Below are 22,089 nucleotides of genomic sequence, written 5' to 3' on the forward strand. Positions count from 1 at the left end.
GCGAAGGAAACAAAGCTATTGTGAGAACTTCCTCAGAAGCTCATATGGATGCCAGGGCAGAAGTCACTACAGCAGTGCCAAGAACGGAAAACAAAGTCAAAATCCATCCTATAGCTTTTAGTCTAGCTCCCCAGCTAAATATGCTTGGGACCCTAAGCTAAACATGATAAACACAAAACTGCATATGGGAGCAGAACTGTGGATGCAAAAGCTTATGAACCATTGCTTAGGAGTGCTGCTCTTTGCACTGAGGCATCTTCCCTCAAAAAAAACCAAAACCACTTTCACTGTAACTTCATTCTCTATACCGCAGTGCTCCATATTTTTCTATGACTGTCACTACTTCCTCTCTTTTGATGCATGGTATAAACAATCTCTGCTGAGCAACCACTCCTTAAGCCAGTGATGCATAACATGGTCACAACTATAGCTTCCAGACATCAAACTCAATACGAAACAACCCTGCTTAAAGTCTCTGCTGTAGTTACTACTGGGGCTACTGCTCCTACTCTTTTGTGCAGTTTAGATAATTCTTTAAAAACAACCCAATATAAATATCAGCCATACCTAGTAAGAAAGCTGGCTCAATACAGGCACTTGGCAGTGAATCTCTGCCACTAGTAACAGACCCGTGTCCAGTGTCTAAGATAGCTGAAAGCTGATGTATCCCCCCGGAAGAGACCATGCAGACATAACCCCTGTATGTTGTGAAGCAGAGCAGGCAGCTGTGTGGAGCAGAAGTCCTCTGAGCCACAGATGAGGGATGCTCAAGTCACAAAAGCAGCACTTGGCTCTTGACATGGATGATGTGTTCTTTCCCCCCTGCTCACGTCAGGAGCTCATTAGGCAGTGCAGTTAAAGATGAGATTGCTCCTCATGTTTACTCTTCCTCATATACAATACTATTACACTGAGACCATGACAGCCTGGGGCCCTCTGTAATAAAGCTTCTCAGTTACAGTAGAAGGAACTTTGGAAATGTTAATAAAAGCCATTACCTAACAATTTGAAATATTTAGACACTAATCTGGTAAGATGAGTACAGTAGCAATACTCCCAGGCAGCTGATTTCTGAAATACATTAAACATTGTAACATTTTGGCGGAGTGAGTTAAGGGCAGCAGATGCCATTGTGGGATCTGTCTGGTGTGCCCTATGCTCCTCTTTACTATGAGGGTGGTGAGACACTGGCACAGGTTGCCCACAGAAGTTGTGGATTCCCCATTCCTGGCAGTGCTCAAGGCCAGGCTGGCCAGGGCTGTGACCAACCTGGTCTAGGGGGTTGGTTCTAGATGATCTTTAAGGTCCTTTCCAACCCAAACCATTCTATGATTCTATGATTTTGCCTATCTAACAAAAGAATCCCCTACACACACTGTTAAAAACACAAGGGGTATACTGCAATACTATTATTCAATGACTTCATGCAAGGCAGCAGTGCTGTGTATGCTATTAAAAGGTCTATGTTCACCAACAGTGAATCAAACCTGTATAGCTTCCAAATGCATTCAAAAGAAACAACTTTTTATTACAGTGCAAATTCATGGTTACTTAGGGTCAACAGCTTGAGAAAAAAATCCTATTAATCTGCATCTGTATTGGCATAATGAAAAATGACAGGAAAAATAATTAGGCAGCTTACTATCTGGAAAGACTGCATGAGTCCCCAAGGCACTGTAACAGTAAATCTTAACTAGTATGAAGAAAATGCCATATATTCTAAAAATACTCTTTAGTGACCAAAACTGTCCCCATCAGGGCTCTCACTCAAAAAACTTCTGTATTCTGATTAAATGCTAGTAACGGTCACATTCACTGCCTTCACTAAACCCACTCAAGCCTAACGCGTGCTCAGAAGTTGGACTGTCAAACTGTTACCTTTGGTTAAATGTTCTTGCTACATGGAATATAAATAAATAAATAAAAAAGTATTTCCCAAAGTAGATGAAAGACCAGCTTTTGAAGTGAGACTAAGTAAATTCAGATACTGATGTCAAAGCAGATGGCCTCAGATTACCAACTCTTTTGTCATGATGAGACTTGAGCTACATTCCAGCTGGATCAGGATGGACAGTTTAAACAGGTCACCAATACTTGTGAGAAATGACAGGGAGAGAGGAAAAAGGAAGAATGCTTTAGCAAAAGTACATTCTGTGATAAGAGGAGACTCACTGAGCTACTAAGCACCCAAAATAAACCTAAAGCAGCTTTACAGTGATGTGCAAGCACAGACAGATCTCCAGATCTAGGTTCTGTGCAGGCTTCAGGCACTACATGAAAACAAATGAAACTTAAAAGATGGAAACCAATTTAGCCTAACATCAGAAATCTAGCTGCTAAAAACAGAGCATCCCAAATAAAATTAACTAATTGAAAACCAAGAAAAATGTAAACAGGTATTCCAAATCTTATAATTCTCTATAACTAGACTCCAGGGAGAGTAGCTGTAATAACGTTTTTTCTTTAACCAACAGGTTTTTACCTCAGAATCATTAGGGCTTGAAGGGACCTCTGGAGATAATCCAATCTAACTCCCTGCCAAGGCAGGGCCACCCAGAGCAGGTTACACAGGAACCTGTCCAGGAGGTTTTGGAATGTCTCCAGAGAGGGGGACTCCACAACCCCCCTGGGCATCCTGTTCCAGAGCGCTGCCACCCTCAATGTAAAGAAGTTCTCCCTCATACTGAGGTGAAATTTCTTGAGGTTTAGTTTATGACCATTGCTCCTTGTTCTGTTGCGGAGCACCACTGAAAATTGTCTGGCACCATTAACACACACAAATATCTCAAAAGAGATCTCTTGAGGTATTTATACTCATTATGAGATCCCCCTCAGTCTTCTCTAGACTAAGCAGGCCCAGTTCCCTCAATCTCTCCTCATAAGAAAGATGTTCCAAACCCCTGATGGTCCCCTGTGGCCTCCACTGGACCCTCTCCAGCAGCTCCTTGTCTGTCTTGTGTGAGAAGCGCATAACTGGATCCAGATGTGGCATCACTAGGGCCAGTAGAAGGGGAGGATCACCTCCCTCAACCTGCTGCCACACTCCTCCCAGGATACACTTGTCCCTCCTGGGGAGCCTAGGCAAGGGCCGGCTCCTAGTCAACTTATCATCTACAAATCTTCCCAGGTCCTTCTCAGCTGAGCTGCTCTCTAGTAGGGTCAGCCCCAACCTGTGCTGGTACTTGGGGTTCTTCCTTCCCAGGTACAGTACTCTACAGTTGTCCTTGTTGAACCTCATTAGGTTTCTCACTGCCCAATTCTCCAGCCTACTGAGGTCTTGCTGAATGGCAGCACAGTTTAGGTCTATCAGTCACTGCCCCCAGCTTCCTATCATTGGCAAACAAATTTTGTTGCTTTTCATTGTGCCACAACACAGGCATGTGTGCATTTAGGTGTGCAAAAAGGCACAGAGGAGTACTGTGCAATCATAAACTATACCCTTGCAGTTAAAACCAACAGCTAGAGTTACACACCTTTAATTATTCATGTATGAATACAGCAAGATTTTATATAGTTGTTTGAAAACCAGAGTACTGAAATGTACAGCTGTATCTTCATGTTTTTATCGAATATACGGTTGTGTCATTTACTAGAAATCCTGCATTTGAGGTTAAGCTAATTCCTCTTTGCAGGTAAAGCCTTGAATTTGTAAATTTAACAAGGTTTTTTTGGAACACAACAACAAGCCTTACCAATAGCATCAGATTAAGCCTTATGAGGATAGCTGCATGGATTAAAAGAAAGTCTGACACAAATTTTTGCTAAAAGCAAACCAACATCTCAGCTGCCAGTGTTGATGCTTTAAGCACTCATGGTTTTTAACCATTTTAGCATTCATCAGAACATGTAAGGAGAGGAATAATGACAGTCTACACAAGAATTTCATGGAGTGTTAACTAATAAAAGGACAAACTATAACAAGAGATACTACATTAATTAAACTTATCAGGTTCAGAAAACCATGCAGCATACATGCACAAAGGAAAAGTAAGTTACTTAATTTTTCTAAAAGAAGGGCCTAGTTCTCCTATTAAAACAAGTCTTAGAATCCAAGAATGGTTTGGGTTGGAAAGGACCTTAAGATCATCCAGTTCCAACCCCCACCTATGGGCAGAGACGGTCACTCAAGGCTCTGTCTAACTTGACCTTAAATACTGCAAGGGATGGAGCAGCCACAGCTTCTCTGGACAACCTGTACCAGCGCCACATCACCCTCACAGTCTTTTTTATAGACCAGTGATTGCCACAATGGTTGGGCAACTCACTGCCTGCCACGATTCATTATGAAGTGACATACAGAATTTTAGCAATGCAAGAAACTGAAGTAATAAAACAGATCAAATGAAAATTGAATGAAATCTCCTCAGTGCACATAGTCTAACATCCTACTTAGAGAAGCAAAAGAGTCTCTCAGTCCCTCCTGGAAAGATACACTTCTGTATGGTTTTGACAGATACTTTTACGAACTGTAAATGTGGTGGAAGAAAGCTTTCATTTAGACTCTGGATGCATCACAAGAAAAGAAAACCTCAGAAAGAATCACCCAATTGTCAAAATTAGGCTATGTCCCTTTTAATTGGATGTTTGGGGGTTGTAATCATTGGGCAGGACACCACCTCCCTTCTCATCTTTCCTCTCTCAAAACACATTAAACACAGAAAACTAAATAATTTCTATAATGCCCACTTAGACCAGTATGTTTATTTTTAAATGCTCCCTTTTCATCAGGAGGAGGCCCCAAGGTATTTAAAGGCATCAGCTTACAAGAACACTCTACTTTAACTATTTTCAACAAAAAAGAAAGCAGAAAACTGTAATCACAGAATAGAATCATAAATAGTTAGGGTTGGAAAGGACCTTAAGATCATCTAGTTCCAACCCCCTGCCATGGGCAGGGACATAATCCTATGGCATGACTCAAGAAGCACCACAGAAAATAAACGAAATGTCACGTATTCTACCAGAACCACTCCTAAAGGAGCAAGGCACGTATCAAGCATGGTTGGTAATATTTTCAAAGCAATTAGCGCTGTACCTAAGGGACTTCCAGTAACAATCGCCTTCAGAAAACTCAGGACAAATTCTTTCACTAGGTAGCAGCAATTACTACAGCTAAATTTCATAAAACTTTTAGCTTTTTTTTTAATTTTTTCATGTTTACAAGCTTATTTATTAGTTTATCAAAGTAAAGACCATCAAGTAAAACCAAAGCAGATGACTGTGTATTCAAGGTAATTTAATAAACAATCTGCATTTGAAAGTTGATTAAAACTGTGATAGCTCATAGGAGTAAGAAGAGATAAAAGATGATCTTTACTGATATTAATGTCAGATGGTGATTTCTTTTTTTAGTAACTGAGCAATAATCCAATTCTTGTATGCAATCTGAACTGAGTGACCACTCCTATATAACTATCCTAACAACGAATATTTGTAATTAACCTGAACTAATGATTTAACCAAGGGCAATACTGAAAATCACAGAATCGACATGGTTGAAAGGGACCTTTGTAAATCACCTAGTCCAACCCCCCTGCCACCTAGAGCAGGTGTAAATGTAAATGTAGTATTTACATACACAGCCATTTTTTTTTTGTCTTTCAATATTTTCAAACAGGTCATTCTGTCAGCTGGAGATAACTAGAGCATGAAGTTATTCTCTCCACGATTATCTTTCATTATCATTATATTACCTCTACTTTATTATTATATCATTATATTACCTCTACTTTGTAACACTGTGGAAATGCAGGAGGGTTGAAGAACCAGAGCTACAGTCTGACAAATATATTACATGTGCTGCAATTTTCCATCTTGCGAAGTTGTTCAAGGCCAGGTTGGACAGAGGCTTGGCAACATGGTCTAGCGTGAGGCATCCCTTCCCCTGGCAGGGGGGCTGGAACCAAATGATCTTAAGGTCCTTTTGGCCTCACCAAGGCAGAATAGAGGGGGAGGAGAACCTCTCTTGACCTACTAACCACACCCTTTCTAATACACCCTAGGATGCCATTGGCCTTTTTGGCCACAAGGGCACATTGCTGGCTCATGGTCATCCTCCTTTGGTCCCTTTCCCCTTCACTACTTTCCAGCAGGTCACCCCCCAACCTGTACTGGTACATGGGGTTGTTCTTCCCCAGATGCAAGACTCTACACTTGCCCTTGTTGAATTTCATCAAGTTTCTCCCTGCCCAACTCTCCAGCCTGTCCAGGTCTCGCTGAATGGCAAAACAGCCTTCTGGTGTGTCAGCCACTCCTCCCAGTTTTGTGTCATCAGCGAACTTGCTGATGGTGCACTCAGTTCCCTCATCCAGGTCGTTGATGAAAATATTAAACAGCACTGGTCCCAGCACCGACCCCTGAGGGACTCCACTAGTCACAGACCTCCAGCTAGATTCTGCCCCATTGACCACAACTCTCTGCCTTCTTCCCTTCAACCAGCTCTTGATCCACCTCACTACCTGATCATCAAGCCCAAACTTCCTTAGCTTATCTATGAGGATGCTGTGGGAGACAGTATCAAATGCCCTACTGAAATCAAGAAAAACTACACCTACTGTTCTACCATCATCCATCCACCTAGTTACTTCCTCATAGAAGGCTATAAGGCTTGTCAAACATGACTTCCCCTTGGTAAAACCATGTTGGCTGTTCTTAATGACCCCCTCAGCCTTTTTCTTTATAGATGCTGAAGCCTGTCTGAACATTTCTATATGATGACCTTTTCATTCACAAAATGTGAATTAATACATTACAAGTGAATCAAGGTAAAAGGAAACATCTTTTGCCCTATTATTGTTTCACATTTGATATTTTGGGAAATGAATCTATTACTTCCTTGTAAGTTTTTCTATTTGTTTCCTGAGGAAGCCATAACTATTGTGAAAAGAGCGATTCCATGGGGCTTATTACGACCTGATTAGTTTAGCATGACAATATACTGGTCACTATGCAGTGAAAACTCCGTGAGCATATGTAGTCAGGGAGCAAACAGGCTCATGCATCCTTGCTAAATATCAAACTAAAACTATACCATTCATTTATCTCATTTTAACTGAGCACTGTGCTGTGCTAGTGCACAGAACAGCAACAGGCTACTGTAGGTGGAAATGCTTGCCTCCTCTGACCAAGGAGCCAAGGTAGAGCTTCCCACAGAGCCAGCAGCTCAGAAAGGGAGGCTTTCTAGCCTTACACTGAAGAGTTCGAGATGTTGCCAAATATTATTGACTTTGCAGAAGGATTTCTGCTGCTACTTCCCCTTCTCCTAGAAGGACATGAGTTAGCGCACAGCAATTGCAGATAAATACTTCCATTTGTACTTAGAGCATGCTTCCTAGGGCATGCCTTTAGTGCAGATGGGTACATGGTGTAGAGATATCCAAACTGACTTTCAGCAAGATGGTGTGTACATCTCTATTAGTTTAATTGAATCAACATTTAAGCTGCTTTTTGACAAGAGCAAACCAAAAAGCAAGCCTAGGCATCTTTGCACTAAGCCACAGGTTACAGTGAAGATACAAAGCCTGTTTCTAATAGCCAACACAAGTCTGAAAAAAAAGAAAAAAACTAAGTTTATGTAATTGGTCTCATTTCTACCTGTGTGTATGATGCTGCAGCCATGCATACACCATCAAACGGAGGGAACTAAAATTTGCTGTAACCTAGATAACCATATGCTTCTATAATTAATCAAGACAACATAAGTAGTATATCAGTGACTTAAAAGAGTACAAAACTGAGAGATTCCAAGTACTATACCAAGACAGGGTGTTTCCACAGTAATCCACTCCATCTCTATCCACTGGGCTGGGCTCAAAACCACCTGTATTATTTTCTGAGTGAATGTGGCTTCCCTGTCTACCAACCAACTAACATAGTAAGTCATGTTACCTTTAACTGAAGACAACTATAAATTACTATGATACTATGATACTATAATTTTCATTAGAGGCAAGTTTACAAGTGAATGGTGATACCACAAAACTGAAAGGGTTTGTTTTACAGAAAGCAGAGAATGCATATTAACTTAATAGATAACAAACTTGAGGTTTATGATGAGAAACTGCCATTGTCTTTTAATCACAGTCTCACAATAAATGCAAATTAGAGAGCTTGTCCTGTCCCACGGGACCATTTGTAAGATTGTAATTAGCTCAGTGAATACTCACATAAACTTGGATGTAAGAGAAACTGCAACAGAGCTGGAAGCCAGTCTCTAGTCACAAAACCAGACTATTAGTTGCAGTTGAAACACCTCTTGGAATATTCCTCTTATTTAGCACATCCCCCAACTCCCAAAATACGTATCCTACAGAAGAGAGCTCCAAACCATTCAGCTGCAATTATGCCTTTAGATCATCAATGCAGCAAGACTGCATAGCCAAATTTAACATCATGCTAGCATTAACACCATCAATATTAGATTAAGTTTACATGGATGGAATACAATTAAGTAACTCTCAAGGACACCTGGTACATAAATGCACAAATATATTAATTAAAAAGCATTATTTGGATGATACAATTGCTGATACATGAGTGCTAGCTGCTGCTATGCAGAATAAGAACAGAAGCTGTGGATTTTATTACAATACCAGAACATCTTCAATAAACAAATACCAGAAGCAGAGTGCCATGCTTGGCCTAGAGTGGCCATAATGAGGGGTTGGATGTATTTAAACGAGACAGACATCTAGAGGACAAACTAAAATTAGAAGCACATTTCCATGAGCAGTCCATGAGAATACTAACACTCTGTTGAAGCCACTAAAAAAAGAACTTCCAAATTTGGAAGGCGACTGGGAGGAGAGAGGTATCATTAAACCGCTATCAACCGGAAAGAATCCTGCATCTGCACTTCTGGAGGAGTGAAAGAGTCTTCAGTGCAGAAATCTGTAAAAACCATACTGAACTGATCAATTACAAGGTATAATCCATTACCAGTGAAGGAGGTTAGTGGTATTTGCAGGGTAACAACATTCCCTCTGTGCTAGACTGCAGCACATGAAAAGCCATGAGACCAGCCCAGCTAGCACCCTTTGGTATTGCCATAGCTTTAACACATGCTTTCAGGAGTGGAGCAACAAAACAGCTTCACATTGTGATAAAAGAAATATGACTTTTTAAAGGCAAACATTTGAAGGAGCAAGGAAAACCCTAAAGGACACCTGAAATGCTACAAGACTGAACAGTTAAGAGGGGTGACTGTCAACCTGTGATTCTGTCCCCCCACCTTTGAGCATGAGGGGAAGACTGGTCAGGCTGGCACAAGCCATGAAGTGAAGGGCAACACCCCAGCAGTGCTATGGACACGCCAGGCTAAGCCTGCAACCCTGACTCCTGATGAGGAGAGACTGCAGCTACTGAAAAATCATTTTGTTGTGCTAAGTAGTTTAGAACTCCTCTTAGGGAAACACAAAGGTAGAAAAGAAGTTCTTCAGCGTGTGGTGATGTCTGTGATGTGCACTGTCCAGCAGTCTCTAGCAGGCAGCTGCAGTCATCATTTGATCACCACAGTTACCAGAATGTGAGCAAGGAAAGAAGCTTTATTACATATTTTCCTCTTTCCCAACATCTCCAGAACATGATCTGGATACTGCCACTTCTCATAAGGTGCATTCGCGTAGACATAAAACACACCCTGGGTCTGTGTTGCTAAAGAGAGATGAGCCATGGACTGATGTTCAGCCAGCTTCCTGGTGTCACAGTGGTACAGTTTCACTGTGTTTTGTTCATTATCTATCATGTGAAATTTTACATTTTTAGTAATAAATCAGATTTTCCATGTTCTCAATATATAACATCAGAGATTTTATAAAATCTCTTACTGAATGGGATTACATTGGTAGAAATGCAGAAGATGCATATGAAATGCAAAAAGCAAGAGGAAAGGGATTTCTGCACGTGAGATGATAACAGACAAGTTCAGTCTATAAAATATACTTCCAAATGCACAGCTTGCAACCAATTAAACACTGCATTCCAAGCACCAGGCCCTGCTTACAGCTTTCAGTTAAATTACACTTTCACTAAGAATTTATGTCACAATATTTAAACATGCAAGTGGATGTATTTTGAAGAAATGAACAAAACCACTCTAACAGGGATGTGGTTGTATTCATGAACACCCACTTTTCCTTCCAGTATCCAGTTTGCTGATCAGCAGAAAAAATTTTAGAGAACAAAACATTGCAAACACCTGGCTCTTTGCCCTTAAGTATTTTCTTCTGCAGCATACTGCCCAGGGAAGCATCCTAAGAGCTGACTAGTGCAATGCTCAGATCTAAAATTATGAGCAGAAAACCAGACCATACCCTGAATTACATCCTATTTTGTGCACCTGAAGTAACCAGTGATATTAAATATTTATTATAGCCCAGTCTAAGTACTTACTAGGACAGCTTAATTTGTTGCTAGCTATCCTTTCTCTCAGGTTCTCTCCAGTAGACAGCCACCACAATGCCCAAGAGGCTACAGGTGGCTGTAATAAGGGAACATGTTTCCCTCCTGCCATCAGCTGCCAGCAGGGAGGCTGTTGACATGACAGGGACAGTCCCCTGCAGGGTGCAGATGGCAAAGTAAGAGGCAACAGACACTTGCTGGAGTATGGAAAATCCCAGCTAGGCAAAAAGACACATCTATTTATTTATTAATTCATTTATGTTGACACGAAGGTGGACACAATGCAGCAGGGCTCCAGGTGGCTGTGCAACCTCCTTCCCTGGAGATTGTCCAAACTTAGCACAACAGGCCCTGAGTAACCTAATTTTACTGGATATGGCTTGAGCAGGGGGTTGGGACTGGATAACCTTCACAGGCCCCTTCCAACCCACATGATTCCATGATTTATAATGCCTCTTTTTCAGGAGGCAGGGTATGTAAGTGAACGTATTTGTACAGATGGGAGTATCCTTGAATATCATCTCTCCTAATGAGCATTCTGGGTTTGTAGACATTTCTAAGCTCCACAGCATGCTCCCAAAGTGCCGCTCCTGATTTATGATCACTTACGTCAAAACATGATCCATGGTCCAAAGTCAGGAGACCTTCATTTCGCCTCTTACTGCTGCCTGCTCAGATCCCTACCTTTCCCCCAAACCCTCACTCAGGCGTTTCTTCCTGCCCACCAGTTGTGCCACCTATTCTCCTTTCCTTCTCTCTGTCCTCATCACCAAGTTTACCCTTTTCTGCACATCAGAGGGAGCTGAATTCAAGACAGCAGAGAGGATGGGTAAGGATGGGAGTCAGCTCTCCTTGGAGAGACCTCTTACAGAAGCAGGTGTGTGCTGATTCCTGCCCCCAGCCTCCCTCCTTGCTTAGCAGGCAGGATGCCAAATACTCCAAATGGGCAAATTTAGGCTGCTTGGTAAACTTGCTCCATTTCTGTGGATTACTCTGTTTTATATTTAAAATGACTGGCTACACAAGCACCAGTGACTTTATGGAAAGATAAAATGTTTAGAAGAATTTGGATACACTATGAAAAGAATATTCAAGCGTTTAAGAAAAGTAAAACGTATATAAACCTAGCCATAAGCACTCAAGGAAAAACCTTCAAAGTCTGGTTCATACTTGAGTCGTGCTTTTTCGTTTCCTATTTCGGTGCAAATTACGCATATAGCTTCTGAGGCAAAAAATTATAAAATTTGTGTCAAACCTGAGTGAAACCTCATTTCCTTGGTATATTATGGATGTTGCTACAGTTATTGGGGATATTACAACCAGCAGTGTTTCACTTGAGCTAGAATAATCCTGTCCTCCGTTGAAAGGAAAGAGAATTAACCAAGTGTGGCAAAGAGTGGTATCATCTCTACTAAAAGGCAGTAACACAGTAACCCAGAAGAGGAAAGCCTAAAGATTGAAAACACAGTAACCCAGAAGAGGAAAGCCTAAAGATTCCATGCCACTCTTACCAGAATAAAGGGATTATGCTGTAACTGAAACAAAAAAGCCTTAACACCTAATAAAGCTGCCTTCATACTTCTGTGTTTTCACATTCCAACAGACCGCATTATCTGACGTTTCCTATGTCACACATTGAAAATTACTGACACACTGGTTCTCACTGAACAACTTGCAGTCTTTCAACAGCTGTGGTTTTATTGATAGCTCACTGTTAGGGCCACCAACAGCTCTACATAAAGCTCTACCCCACCAAATCTTTGAAACATTGGAAGTGAAAAATTTCAGTCTTTTCATCTAAACATCAACCAGCTGCTCACAACTTCACCAGTTAAAAGAAATCAAATGCATATAGTAACAACAACTGCTGAGAATGAGAAAGACTTCAGAAAAGCCAGTTGCAGCAAAACCCATGATGGCCTTCGTGTGTATTCTTGCCTGGTTCAGTCTTGTTACAGTACATTTAATTTCACAAATAGCTACTACAAAAATAGCTTCTGTATTCTGTTGTTGCACTTCACTGTTCAGCTACATGCTGTACCCACAGCTGAGTTTAAACACTGAATCTATTATTTCATAATACTAACTAAACTGGCTTTTACATTAAGTACAAAATCATGTTATATCACTGATTTATTTGGTTTCTTGAAGTTTTAATTCTCTCGAGGACTATGGTTCACCTTATTCATCATGCAAATTACAAATCTGATTAATTCAACAGAATGGATGAGATTCAAAATTGTTGAAATCATCAGATCATCTAAGCAATAAAACTAATTAAAGGAAGTGAGATCTTCTACATGGATCAGTCCCACAGACTTCCTGTTCCTCTGGGGTAAAGTGCATGAATATTTTAAATATATATATACATAAGCTCTCTCTATATATTTATATGCATAGATAATATATTTCTGAGGACCATGTTTATTGATCATAAACTTATACAGTGAAGGATTTGTTTGATTTCCACTGCATCAGGAAAGATCGGCACTATTAACTTTTAAGTCTGTATTAATACGTTTTTGATGTAAAGTGTGAAACCTGACATTAAGCTCAGAAAAAAATATTGTGTTAAAGAACTAGATCGACTAAACATGAACAGGCCCGATTTTTATTCCATGTCTGGTTTATACACCAACTTAACTAATGTCAGCCAAGCTACTCCCAACTTCGCCACAGTAAGTAAAATGCAATTCAGAATTTAGTAAATCCACATTTACTGTATATTAATAGCATTTCTCTTTAGATTTTTGTAAATTTATGTGACATCCTATGCACAAACTTGGTGAATATAAAATATGAAGGACAAAGAAAACCCACATATCTTTAATTACCCTCTGTCCAAAAAGGACAAGACAGTATGGAATTTATTATTTTTCCCCCACACGAAGGATTTAACAACTTCTATGCTCATGCTTTGTGGGGAGAGATGAGAAAACCCCAAAATGCAGCCTTGTCCTCCTCTCCTTCACACAAAGGACTATGCTCCTGAATAAGCAAGCTGAACACAGGCATGAAGAGTTTGATGACGAGCAGCGCCAAGTCTGGGTGACATCAATTTCCTCAGCAATTTAGGAGAAATTCCCAGCTCAAAGTACAGAAACCAGAGCAGACTGCAAAGAGAAACCAATACATTTATGAAATCAGTTTAGTGATCTGTCTTGTTTTCTGGTGTCCCAGACCATCCTGCATCTAGCCTGCCTCCTGACCTGCTGCAAAGCCACTCTTCCTTGGTAAGATGCTGCTCCATACTCCCATATGCTGGTCCGCTATAGTTCTTCTTGGAAGAAAGACTTCGCTGCCTTCCAAAGCATGGCAGCTCATGCTAGTTGGCAATGCCACAGCTCCACCTCACTGAAGCCACACAAGCTGATCCACACGCAACTGGCTCAAGCCTATTATAGCTGACATGACACCATTTCTGCTTGAGAGTCCTACTTTACCTCGAAATATCCTGACTTAAAAAGCCGTTCAGGGACAACCTGTCCTGTTGCCAAAAGGACTTCATTTATCACCTGAAGGGCTGCCACATGTCAGTAAAATCTGAGGCCTTTTGGGAAGGGATGAAGATTGATCACAGTCAGACTTGAACCTGATGTAGTTAATGGATCCTGTCTGCTTGCCATATCTTATAAACCATTTTAAAACAAAGGAAGGAGGTAGCAGCAGGCAGGGAACTATGTGCTGTAATGAAGCCAGATATGTTAGCACTGCCACGTGAAAACCAGACCATTCTGGTTTACCTGATTTTACTACGCTGCACATACCATTTTGCTGTGTATAGTTTTTGACAAGTGTCAATGTAAAAACAGCAGAAGCCATTCCAGCAGCTACAGAGAGACAGTGTAATTCTGATTTAGAAAAACACTACTCAAACTTAGCAAAACCCCTGCAAGAACAAGCTCAACCTGGCAAACCACCACATTTTTACCAGGTTTGAATCAGCAGTTTTTCAGACTGGGTCACAACTGCACCATCAGGCTAATGCAGTTTTTATCACCTACTGGGACCACATAAACCAAAATTACCAAAGCAGACTCTAAATCACCATCAAAAGTAGTAAGATGGTACAACAACATTACACCATCAGAAATATATATAGATTGTTAGACTAGAAATCAGAATGCTAAAAGACAACTTACCTAATGTTAAAAGAGGACTGAGAAATCCAAGTTTACCAACAGAAGATAAAGTCCAGAAAATGGGACAATGACAGTGGATTTCTTGGTGAAGAGATGATTATTTTCCCTACAAATTTGCCTTTATACTGATGTACAAAGTACTGCAGCCCAGCACAAGCTGTTGGAGCTCTGCTAGTGCAGGAACTGGAGCTATGCTTGCCTAGAAATTTCCTACCACATTATAACAGAAGAAGTTGTCCAGATTACTCAAGAAATGCTGGAAAAAGAGAAAACACCAGTATTGCCAAAGGACTGAAAGCTCCGCTAATGGATTCTGCATAATTCTCACACAAAATTCTGCAGAACTCACTTTCTACTACTATTACTTTGGTAAGATGAACTAAGGTGAGGAGAGGCAGAAATCACAACATAAGCAGTGAGTATTGTTAAGGAATAATTGCGGGTGAAAAGGATGAGGGAGTCCTGTATTTTTTAAGCAAACTTTCTGATACACATTATTTCAGTGAGAAATGGAGATCTGAAAAAGGAGAACAGGAAATACTATTTCTAACACACTTTCCTTTTAAGCATTTTTCCTACAGCATTCATTAGGCATTTTGACTACATAACTGGATAGAGAAGAAGAAATAATGGATTTCTTCAATTAAAAAATGAATAAAATAAAGAAATGCTAAAAACTGAGTTAGTTATATGCAAAGCAGTGTCTGGACAGAGATATTCAGCCTTCAGAAATATCCTGGAGCTCTACTTGTACATAAATTGAAAACATCTTCTTCCAGGAAGATTTCCATGATGCTTGTATTTTAGATTTAAACATAACCAGTAAGGACTGTCCAGCTTCCTAAGTACCACAGAAACAGAATCACAGCCTTTCAGTCTTTCTTCAACAATACTCATGCTTTAAAAAATAATGGCCTGTACTTAATTCTGAATACCAGGAGTATTATATACCTTCAGCATGAGTCAGTTCTTAGTATAAAGCTTAAAAAGAAAAAATAAATACAATTCCACACTTCAAGTCAGAAAGCATCATATCTGTAAATTATTCTCATTCTTTCATTGCCAAAACTTTAAATCCTGTGTTTAACTTCATCACTATACTCATGTTGCTTTTTGCCTTTTTCATGATGAATAACGTTTACTGGTCACCTTGGTAGACCTTCTCAAATCACCCCCTTTACCTAGATCATGATTATTGCCATGTGGATGTGAAAGCTCAGCACAGCACTCTACAAGTGACAGCTGTTGGCAGATGAAAAACAAATACTATTTTCCTCTTTCTGACCATTACTTCCATGCATCTGAGAATGGCATTTCCCCTCTGCGTTTCAGCATCTTGGCATCTTTTCCTTCAGAAAGAAAGCATTCTGATTTAGTCTTCTGTTTCCCCCCAATCTGCTGTGCTTTTCCAGATCTTTTGTTCAAATTCTACATGAAGAAAAAAACCATTAAAACACTCATATCCAATTTTAAGACTGGCAACATAGAATAACTTCTGAAGTTTAGTGCATATGAAAACAGACTAAAATCTAAAGCCTTTTGTAAATGTCATCCTCAGATTTCCTAACTGCATAATGGCACTCATTAAATAAAACCACCATCAAGTCAGATATGAAATGGATATAGAAACTGTATTGTTGGGATGCTAAAATAGGTATGTCCTGTATTCTGTCTCATCCTGATGAAGTAACTAAATACTAAGTATTTTCCTAGTTAGGTATTAATTGGGCACCTACCTTAGAAATACAAAAGCCATGATCTATAGAAGTTTTTCTCTGGAAAGATAATTGGAAAGTAAGCTTTGGTTCTAGCAGTGGTTTATATTATTTTCTTTAAAGCTCCACTTCTTTAAAGAAAAAAACAACTTGCTCATATGAAAACTATAGTGTGTTTCCTCACAGGCTGAAATGTAAAAAAGTGATTCACCTCAGATTTGCTGTATTACTCTGACTGGAGGGAAAGTATAACGAAGGTAACTAAAGAGGGGTTTTTCCACCCTGAAGTATAAGGTAGTCTTAAGACCTGAGAAATAATTAACCAAAGAGACTGCACAACACTCTGAAAGAGAGTACTATTATTTCTGTATTACATTAGAAATAAAGTTACCCTGAAACTGACTCCTCTGGACTTTTAGAAGGGAGATTTACTCCAGCCACCTAGGAGGAATAAGCTTGAAAGGGAAAGGATTACTGAATTCTAACTTCAGAAATCTCCCGCCCTGCCATAAGGATGTGTCGTGGTTTAAACCCAACCACAAAGCTCATTCACTCACTCCCCCATTTTCTTGCCCTCTCCCTGCTCCCGGAGGGACGGAGAGGAGAATCGAAAAGAATGCAACTCCCATGGGTTGAGATAAGAACCCTTTAGTAACTAAGGTATAACACAAATCACTACTGCAAACAGGTCTCAACAGTATTAAAAGGCCATTCAAGAACTACAAAACTCTCAAATGATGCTGTAAATGGGCTGGGAGGGGGGCTGGGAGGGTAAAAGAATGTCTCCTTCACAGGTTGACCACACGAGAAGGCGAAAAAAGATGTGTAATTGCTAAGCACCTTTATTATATACCTCCCAAAGTATAAAGGTGGTGACAACACTGGGAACATAAGACTGATCAGTTTCATGATCAATGATTCTATTGTATTACAAGTCATTATCATAAAGTACAATGAGACAAAAACCTTAGCCCAAGCCCCACACTTGAAAAACACCAACACAGCAAATACCGGCTGTATGTAATGTACAGAGTTCTGAAACTGTGACATCAAGAGGAACAGCTTTGAGAGCCAATAAATCAGCATTGTGACAAGTGGCTATTAATCCGGTCAGATCTGTTGTTATCTCAACCCTTCGTGCCCCACATTGGGTGCCAAAAAAAACTGTCGTGGTTTAAACCCGACCACAAAGCTCATTCACTCACTCCCCCCCCCCCCCCCCCGCTCCCAGAGGGACGGAGAGGAGAATCAAAAAGAATGCAACTCCCACGGGTTGAGATAAGAACAGTTTAGTAACTAAGGTATAACACAAATCACTACTGCTACCACCAATAAGGGAAATAACAAGGGAAGAGAACACAACACCTCAACACCAGCCGACCAATAACTCGCCCCACTCCCCCCAGCCAAGCACTGTCTGATACCTCATCCAACCTTGCAGTCCTAGCCCTTCCGGGTAACTCTCTGTTATCTCCCTGGGCATGATGTACTGTGGTATGGTATAGCCTCTTTGGCTAGCTTAGGTCAGGTGTCCTGTCTCTGCTTCCTCCCGGTCTCCCCTCCTCTCTGGCAGAGCATGAGACTCACAAAGTCCTTCGCCAGAATAAACATTACTTAACAACAATTAAAAACAATCGGTGTTATCAGCTCTCTTCCCAGGCTGGAAATCAAAACACAGAGCTTGCACCAGTTACTAAGAAGGAGCAAAATGGCTACTGGTAAACCCAGGTACACTTCCTTTTTCACTCTTAGTGCTTTGTGCTGTGATACACTATTATTACTCACTAGAGATGACTATTTTAAAAAGAGATGTGATATAGACCCAAGAACAAGAAATCAGTGGGGTACAGACAGTGTGCATTTAGAATTATTTTAGGGTCAACATTCAGCTAGCTGAGGGCATGGCTCCACGAGAAGGGGTGAAAGCAAACCACTGCCAGGGTTGGGCTGCAGCCTAGGGCAAGGGAGAGGGTAGGCGCCCACTGCGTTGGAGGCTGAACACCCAGCTCAGCATGGAAACATGAACCTCTTCAGCCCAGCAGCTATGTGACAGAGGACTTCAGAGGCCTGAAATAATTACTGTATACAGCAGTTACATGTCCCTCTTCTTCAGAGCACAGTTATGACCTCTCTCCAAGAGAGAAAGCCGATACAAAGTGGCCATCACTCAACCAATTATGCAGACAAGGAACTACTGTAACCACTCTAATTGGATGAGGTTGTTTTCGGTCAGACACACAGGACAGGGCTGGCAGAACAGCTGACAGGAGAAACAGAACGACGAAAGAATATAATGCCTGCTGCCAAACTCTTGTCATATTTATTCCAAGTCATGAAAATCACTCAGACAGATCTAGAACAGAGCATCTTTTCTGAAACAAGATAAGAGCAATTTGTATGTAGTCCTTTGACTGAACTGTGTACCTTGGTGCAGGTAGCGATGCATGGAATTTGTGCTGATTTACAGATCCCTACCTGGCTGTTACCAAAACTGTCACTGTCTGCTTGCATTTCAAGCCATACATTCACAAACACAAACACTCTACATAGAATAGCTGGCCTATCACAGAGGAGCTGGACTACATACTCATATTGGTTCAAGCAACTCAACAAACGTGATCTCATGAAATTAATTTAGGTATTTGCTTCAACTGAGTTCTTTTGTCACTTCAGCTCTTCCACTTCAACAATTTATTATGATTTTTTAATGTGTCTTCCCTGGCTTGCTCAAACTCATAAATATACTCTAGTTACAGCAAGGTACAGGTAAATGATTCTAGAGTCAGGTTATCACCGTATGTGTAAACACTGCTTTCCATACCTGCAGAAGATCTGCACCTCCTCCCCTCAACAAGCTGTACATTCCCTTGTCTTGCATTACTTTACAATGCAAACATTTTGGTTGGGATAAAATAACACAGATACAAGTACCTCTTTAGCCAAATTCGTATGTGAAACCTCTATGCTTTTGAGATTGCATCAGAGAGCTTTTTCAGAGAGTGGACATTTCATTTTGAATTGTGGTACATTTTTTTTCAATTTATGGTTATTATGAAGTGGAAGGAGCTGCTTCTTTCCCAGGCATGACACAATTATATTAATCTAAAAATGTCACAAAGACCAATATTTGTTAGTTGAAAATGAAAAGGAGTAAAAGTAACCAGAAGGAAAAGCAAGAAAGTTACCAAGTGCTTTTTGTTTATTTAAAACACTCGGTGAGATTTCTACTTTTTCTAACAACTTTTAAGAACATGCATGGGGACAGAGGAAGAAGATGAGCAGAAAAATCCTACCCTTCCAAAAAGTCTCAGGTACAGGAAATATTCTTATGAAAGATACCCTTGGCACTATAATTCAGTGTCAGAAAAACCCAGATACAACTCCTTAAAGATCCAGGTACTTCCCTGTTTCTACTGTCTCTAAAACAAGGAAAACTTTCCATGAAAGCTTGAGTAGAAAACATATAGTTCTGGAAATAAAAAGAGGAGACTTTTTTTGCATCTACCTCTCTTTTCTATAGAAGAACAGAATCTCAAACACAAAATAAACCAGGATAAAATAAGCATCTCAGTAAAAACAACACTAACTGTGTCGACACTGGTCTGTCTCAATTTGCAACATATGTTGTTAGAGGAAATTCTTCTGCAGGTCTCAAAAAGTCATGAGCAGTTCCGCAAATAGCTCCTCCTACACACTGCTCAAAAATGTCCCAAACACCTGGCATAGACAGCTCATTGATGGCAGAGCAATAGCTCAAAGAAGACGAGAACAGTACATGCTGCTTTAGATGATCTTCTGGGATATTACATCCCATAGCAGAATTAGACAGGAGCACCACCATATAAAGGAATAGTATCTAGTCTTGCCTAGAGATATTTCCACTTGACTTCTCTGAGCTGTTTATTTGTATTTGTTATTTTGCATTTTCCCTCAGTTTTCTAAACTGGTATCTATTGTATAAAGCAATTAAATGTTCCTACCAATATTGGGATGCTTCAAGAGGCGACAGATTCTAGCTTCTCTTTCCAGTTTCTGATGATCTGCAACAAAGGAAAGCAAAAGAGCTGCTTTTAGTATGAAGATTTACATAGTTCAATTTATTTGCTTCTCAGAAGCACAAAAAAACCTCAACCAAACAACATTGTTTCGTGTGAACTTTAACAAATACATCCTTTATTTAGATCCATTAAGATTTAACATTCAAACCACTTGTAATATTGAATTAGGCTGTGGCATCCAACCGCTTTGATGGACTACCACAGGCATTTCCATTAGAAAGCTGCCAATTTACTGGAGAGGACAGGAAATAGGCACACCACAACCTGTAATTATAAGGCAATAAATCACATTACAACATGAATCAAAATAAGGACAACCAGCACCTCTTGCATTGCCTGAATCCTACCTGCTAACTGCTTTAATGATACCTTGTGCACCAGGTATACAGTTCAACATGAGGCAGCTGACCTGACAAGTGCCAGCCCTCCTCCCACTGCCACAGAATGCTACAGCAACTGCGTAACTAATGACCAGTAGTTATTATTTTCCCAGCAGGGCTCATCATTGTCTCAGAATGATTATTCATTAACATGAAGATACCCTGCACATGTAGGTCCTGATGTACCATCTGTTGGTGCCTCTTCTGGCCATGTGAGGTTTTTTTAACCTTTGGGTAGAGAGCAGGCTTTAGGTCTGAACCTGTACACCACACAGCCCTAATGAGACTTCTGGAGATGGAATACCACCTGCATCAAGCTCCAGTTTACTTAAGCTATTTGTGATTTTTTTTTTCCCATGTTACACACTTGTGTATTTGCTCCAAACACTACCATTTATAGCACTACTGCATTTTGGTTAACATTAAGTAATATAGTACTTGTTTTACATAATACACATGAGAGTTTTCAAGGGATTCATAAATTATGTATCCTGGAAATACCTGAAAGTCTTCAGGTATGTTAAAATGTCTAGTGTTAGGCGGTATGAAACACACAGAGGTGAGTTGGCAACAAAATATGCCATTTGGAGATGATAAAAATAGCCAGCTACTGCCTCGTGTAATCCTGTAACTTCAACAGACTTCCACTGCATATATCCTCACTTTCTGCAGCCTAATTTCAATGGCTCCTAAGAATAAAGCTTTTGTCAGGAGGCAGAAAAGCACCACAGATTCAATCTTATAATATTAGCTAAAATAACTTCTCAAAATTAGAAGATAAATAAACTGTAAAATGTTCTTGGAGATGAGGCTCTTTTGCTTTTAACTGACTCTAATTTAATATTCAAAGATATTGTAATAACCAGTGCTTCATAAGGACTCATACTTAAAACATCACACAGGTAATTTGGGTTGTGGTATCAATCTCTGCACTCTTAATTAACCTAACAACTAAAAGGGGAAATTCTTAACTGCCCTTCCACCAGATAAAAACAGTAGTCTGCACAGTAAGCTTTGAGTGGAATAACCAGTATTTAAGGAATACAAGAATTTTAATCTACAAAAGAATATTAGACATCAAAATATGACAGCAAGAATGAAGAAATTACCTCGTTTTGTAATGTAACTCATACAGATCTATTATGGTAACTGTTCTCTCTCATAATACCATCAGTGTAATTAGGTTATCTTTCCAAGCCAGTAAATCATAGATAAAACCTCTGAAAACCAATTTAATATCAGTCTCTTGGACAAAAGTCAGAATGGGCCTCAAGAAAAAACATACTGTAGATACCCACTCCTAAGTGCCTGAATACAGTAATGTGGTCCTGGCATCCTCCTTTTAGCTAGTACTTGACTCCACAAATTGCCTCAGCACTCCTCCTTTCACCCTCCT

At 40.2% G+C, this 22,089-nt stretch overlaps 1 protein-coding gene across 7 annotated transcripts in view; it reads right to left on the bottom strand.

Annotated features, from left to right (window-relative positions):
- Positions 1-22,089, bottom strand: part of CAMK2D (calcium/calmodulin dependent protein kinase II delta) — a 160,541-nt gene that overhangs the window by 72,408 nt on the left and 66,044 nt on the right. For all 7 annotated transcript variants that reach the window (XM_065686246.1, XM_065686256.1, XM_065686264.1 and 4 more), the window contains one exon: positions 20,236-20,295. In XM_065686246.1, the coding sequence (XP_065542318.1) occupies positions 20,236-20,295 (60 nt within the window). The remainder of the gene's footprint in view (positions 1-20,235; positions 20,296-22,089) is intronic.

The sequence above is a fragment of the Lathamus discolor genome, chromosome 1 (genome assembly GCF_037157495.1).
Source record: "Lathamus discolor isolate bLatDis1 chromosome 1, bLatDis1.hap1, whole genome shotgun sequence".
Lineage (NCBI taxonomy): Eukaryota > Metazoa > Chordata > Aves > Psittaciformes > Psittacidae > Lathamus > Lathamus discolor.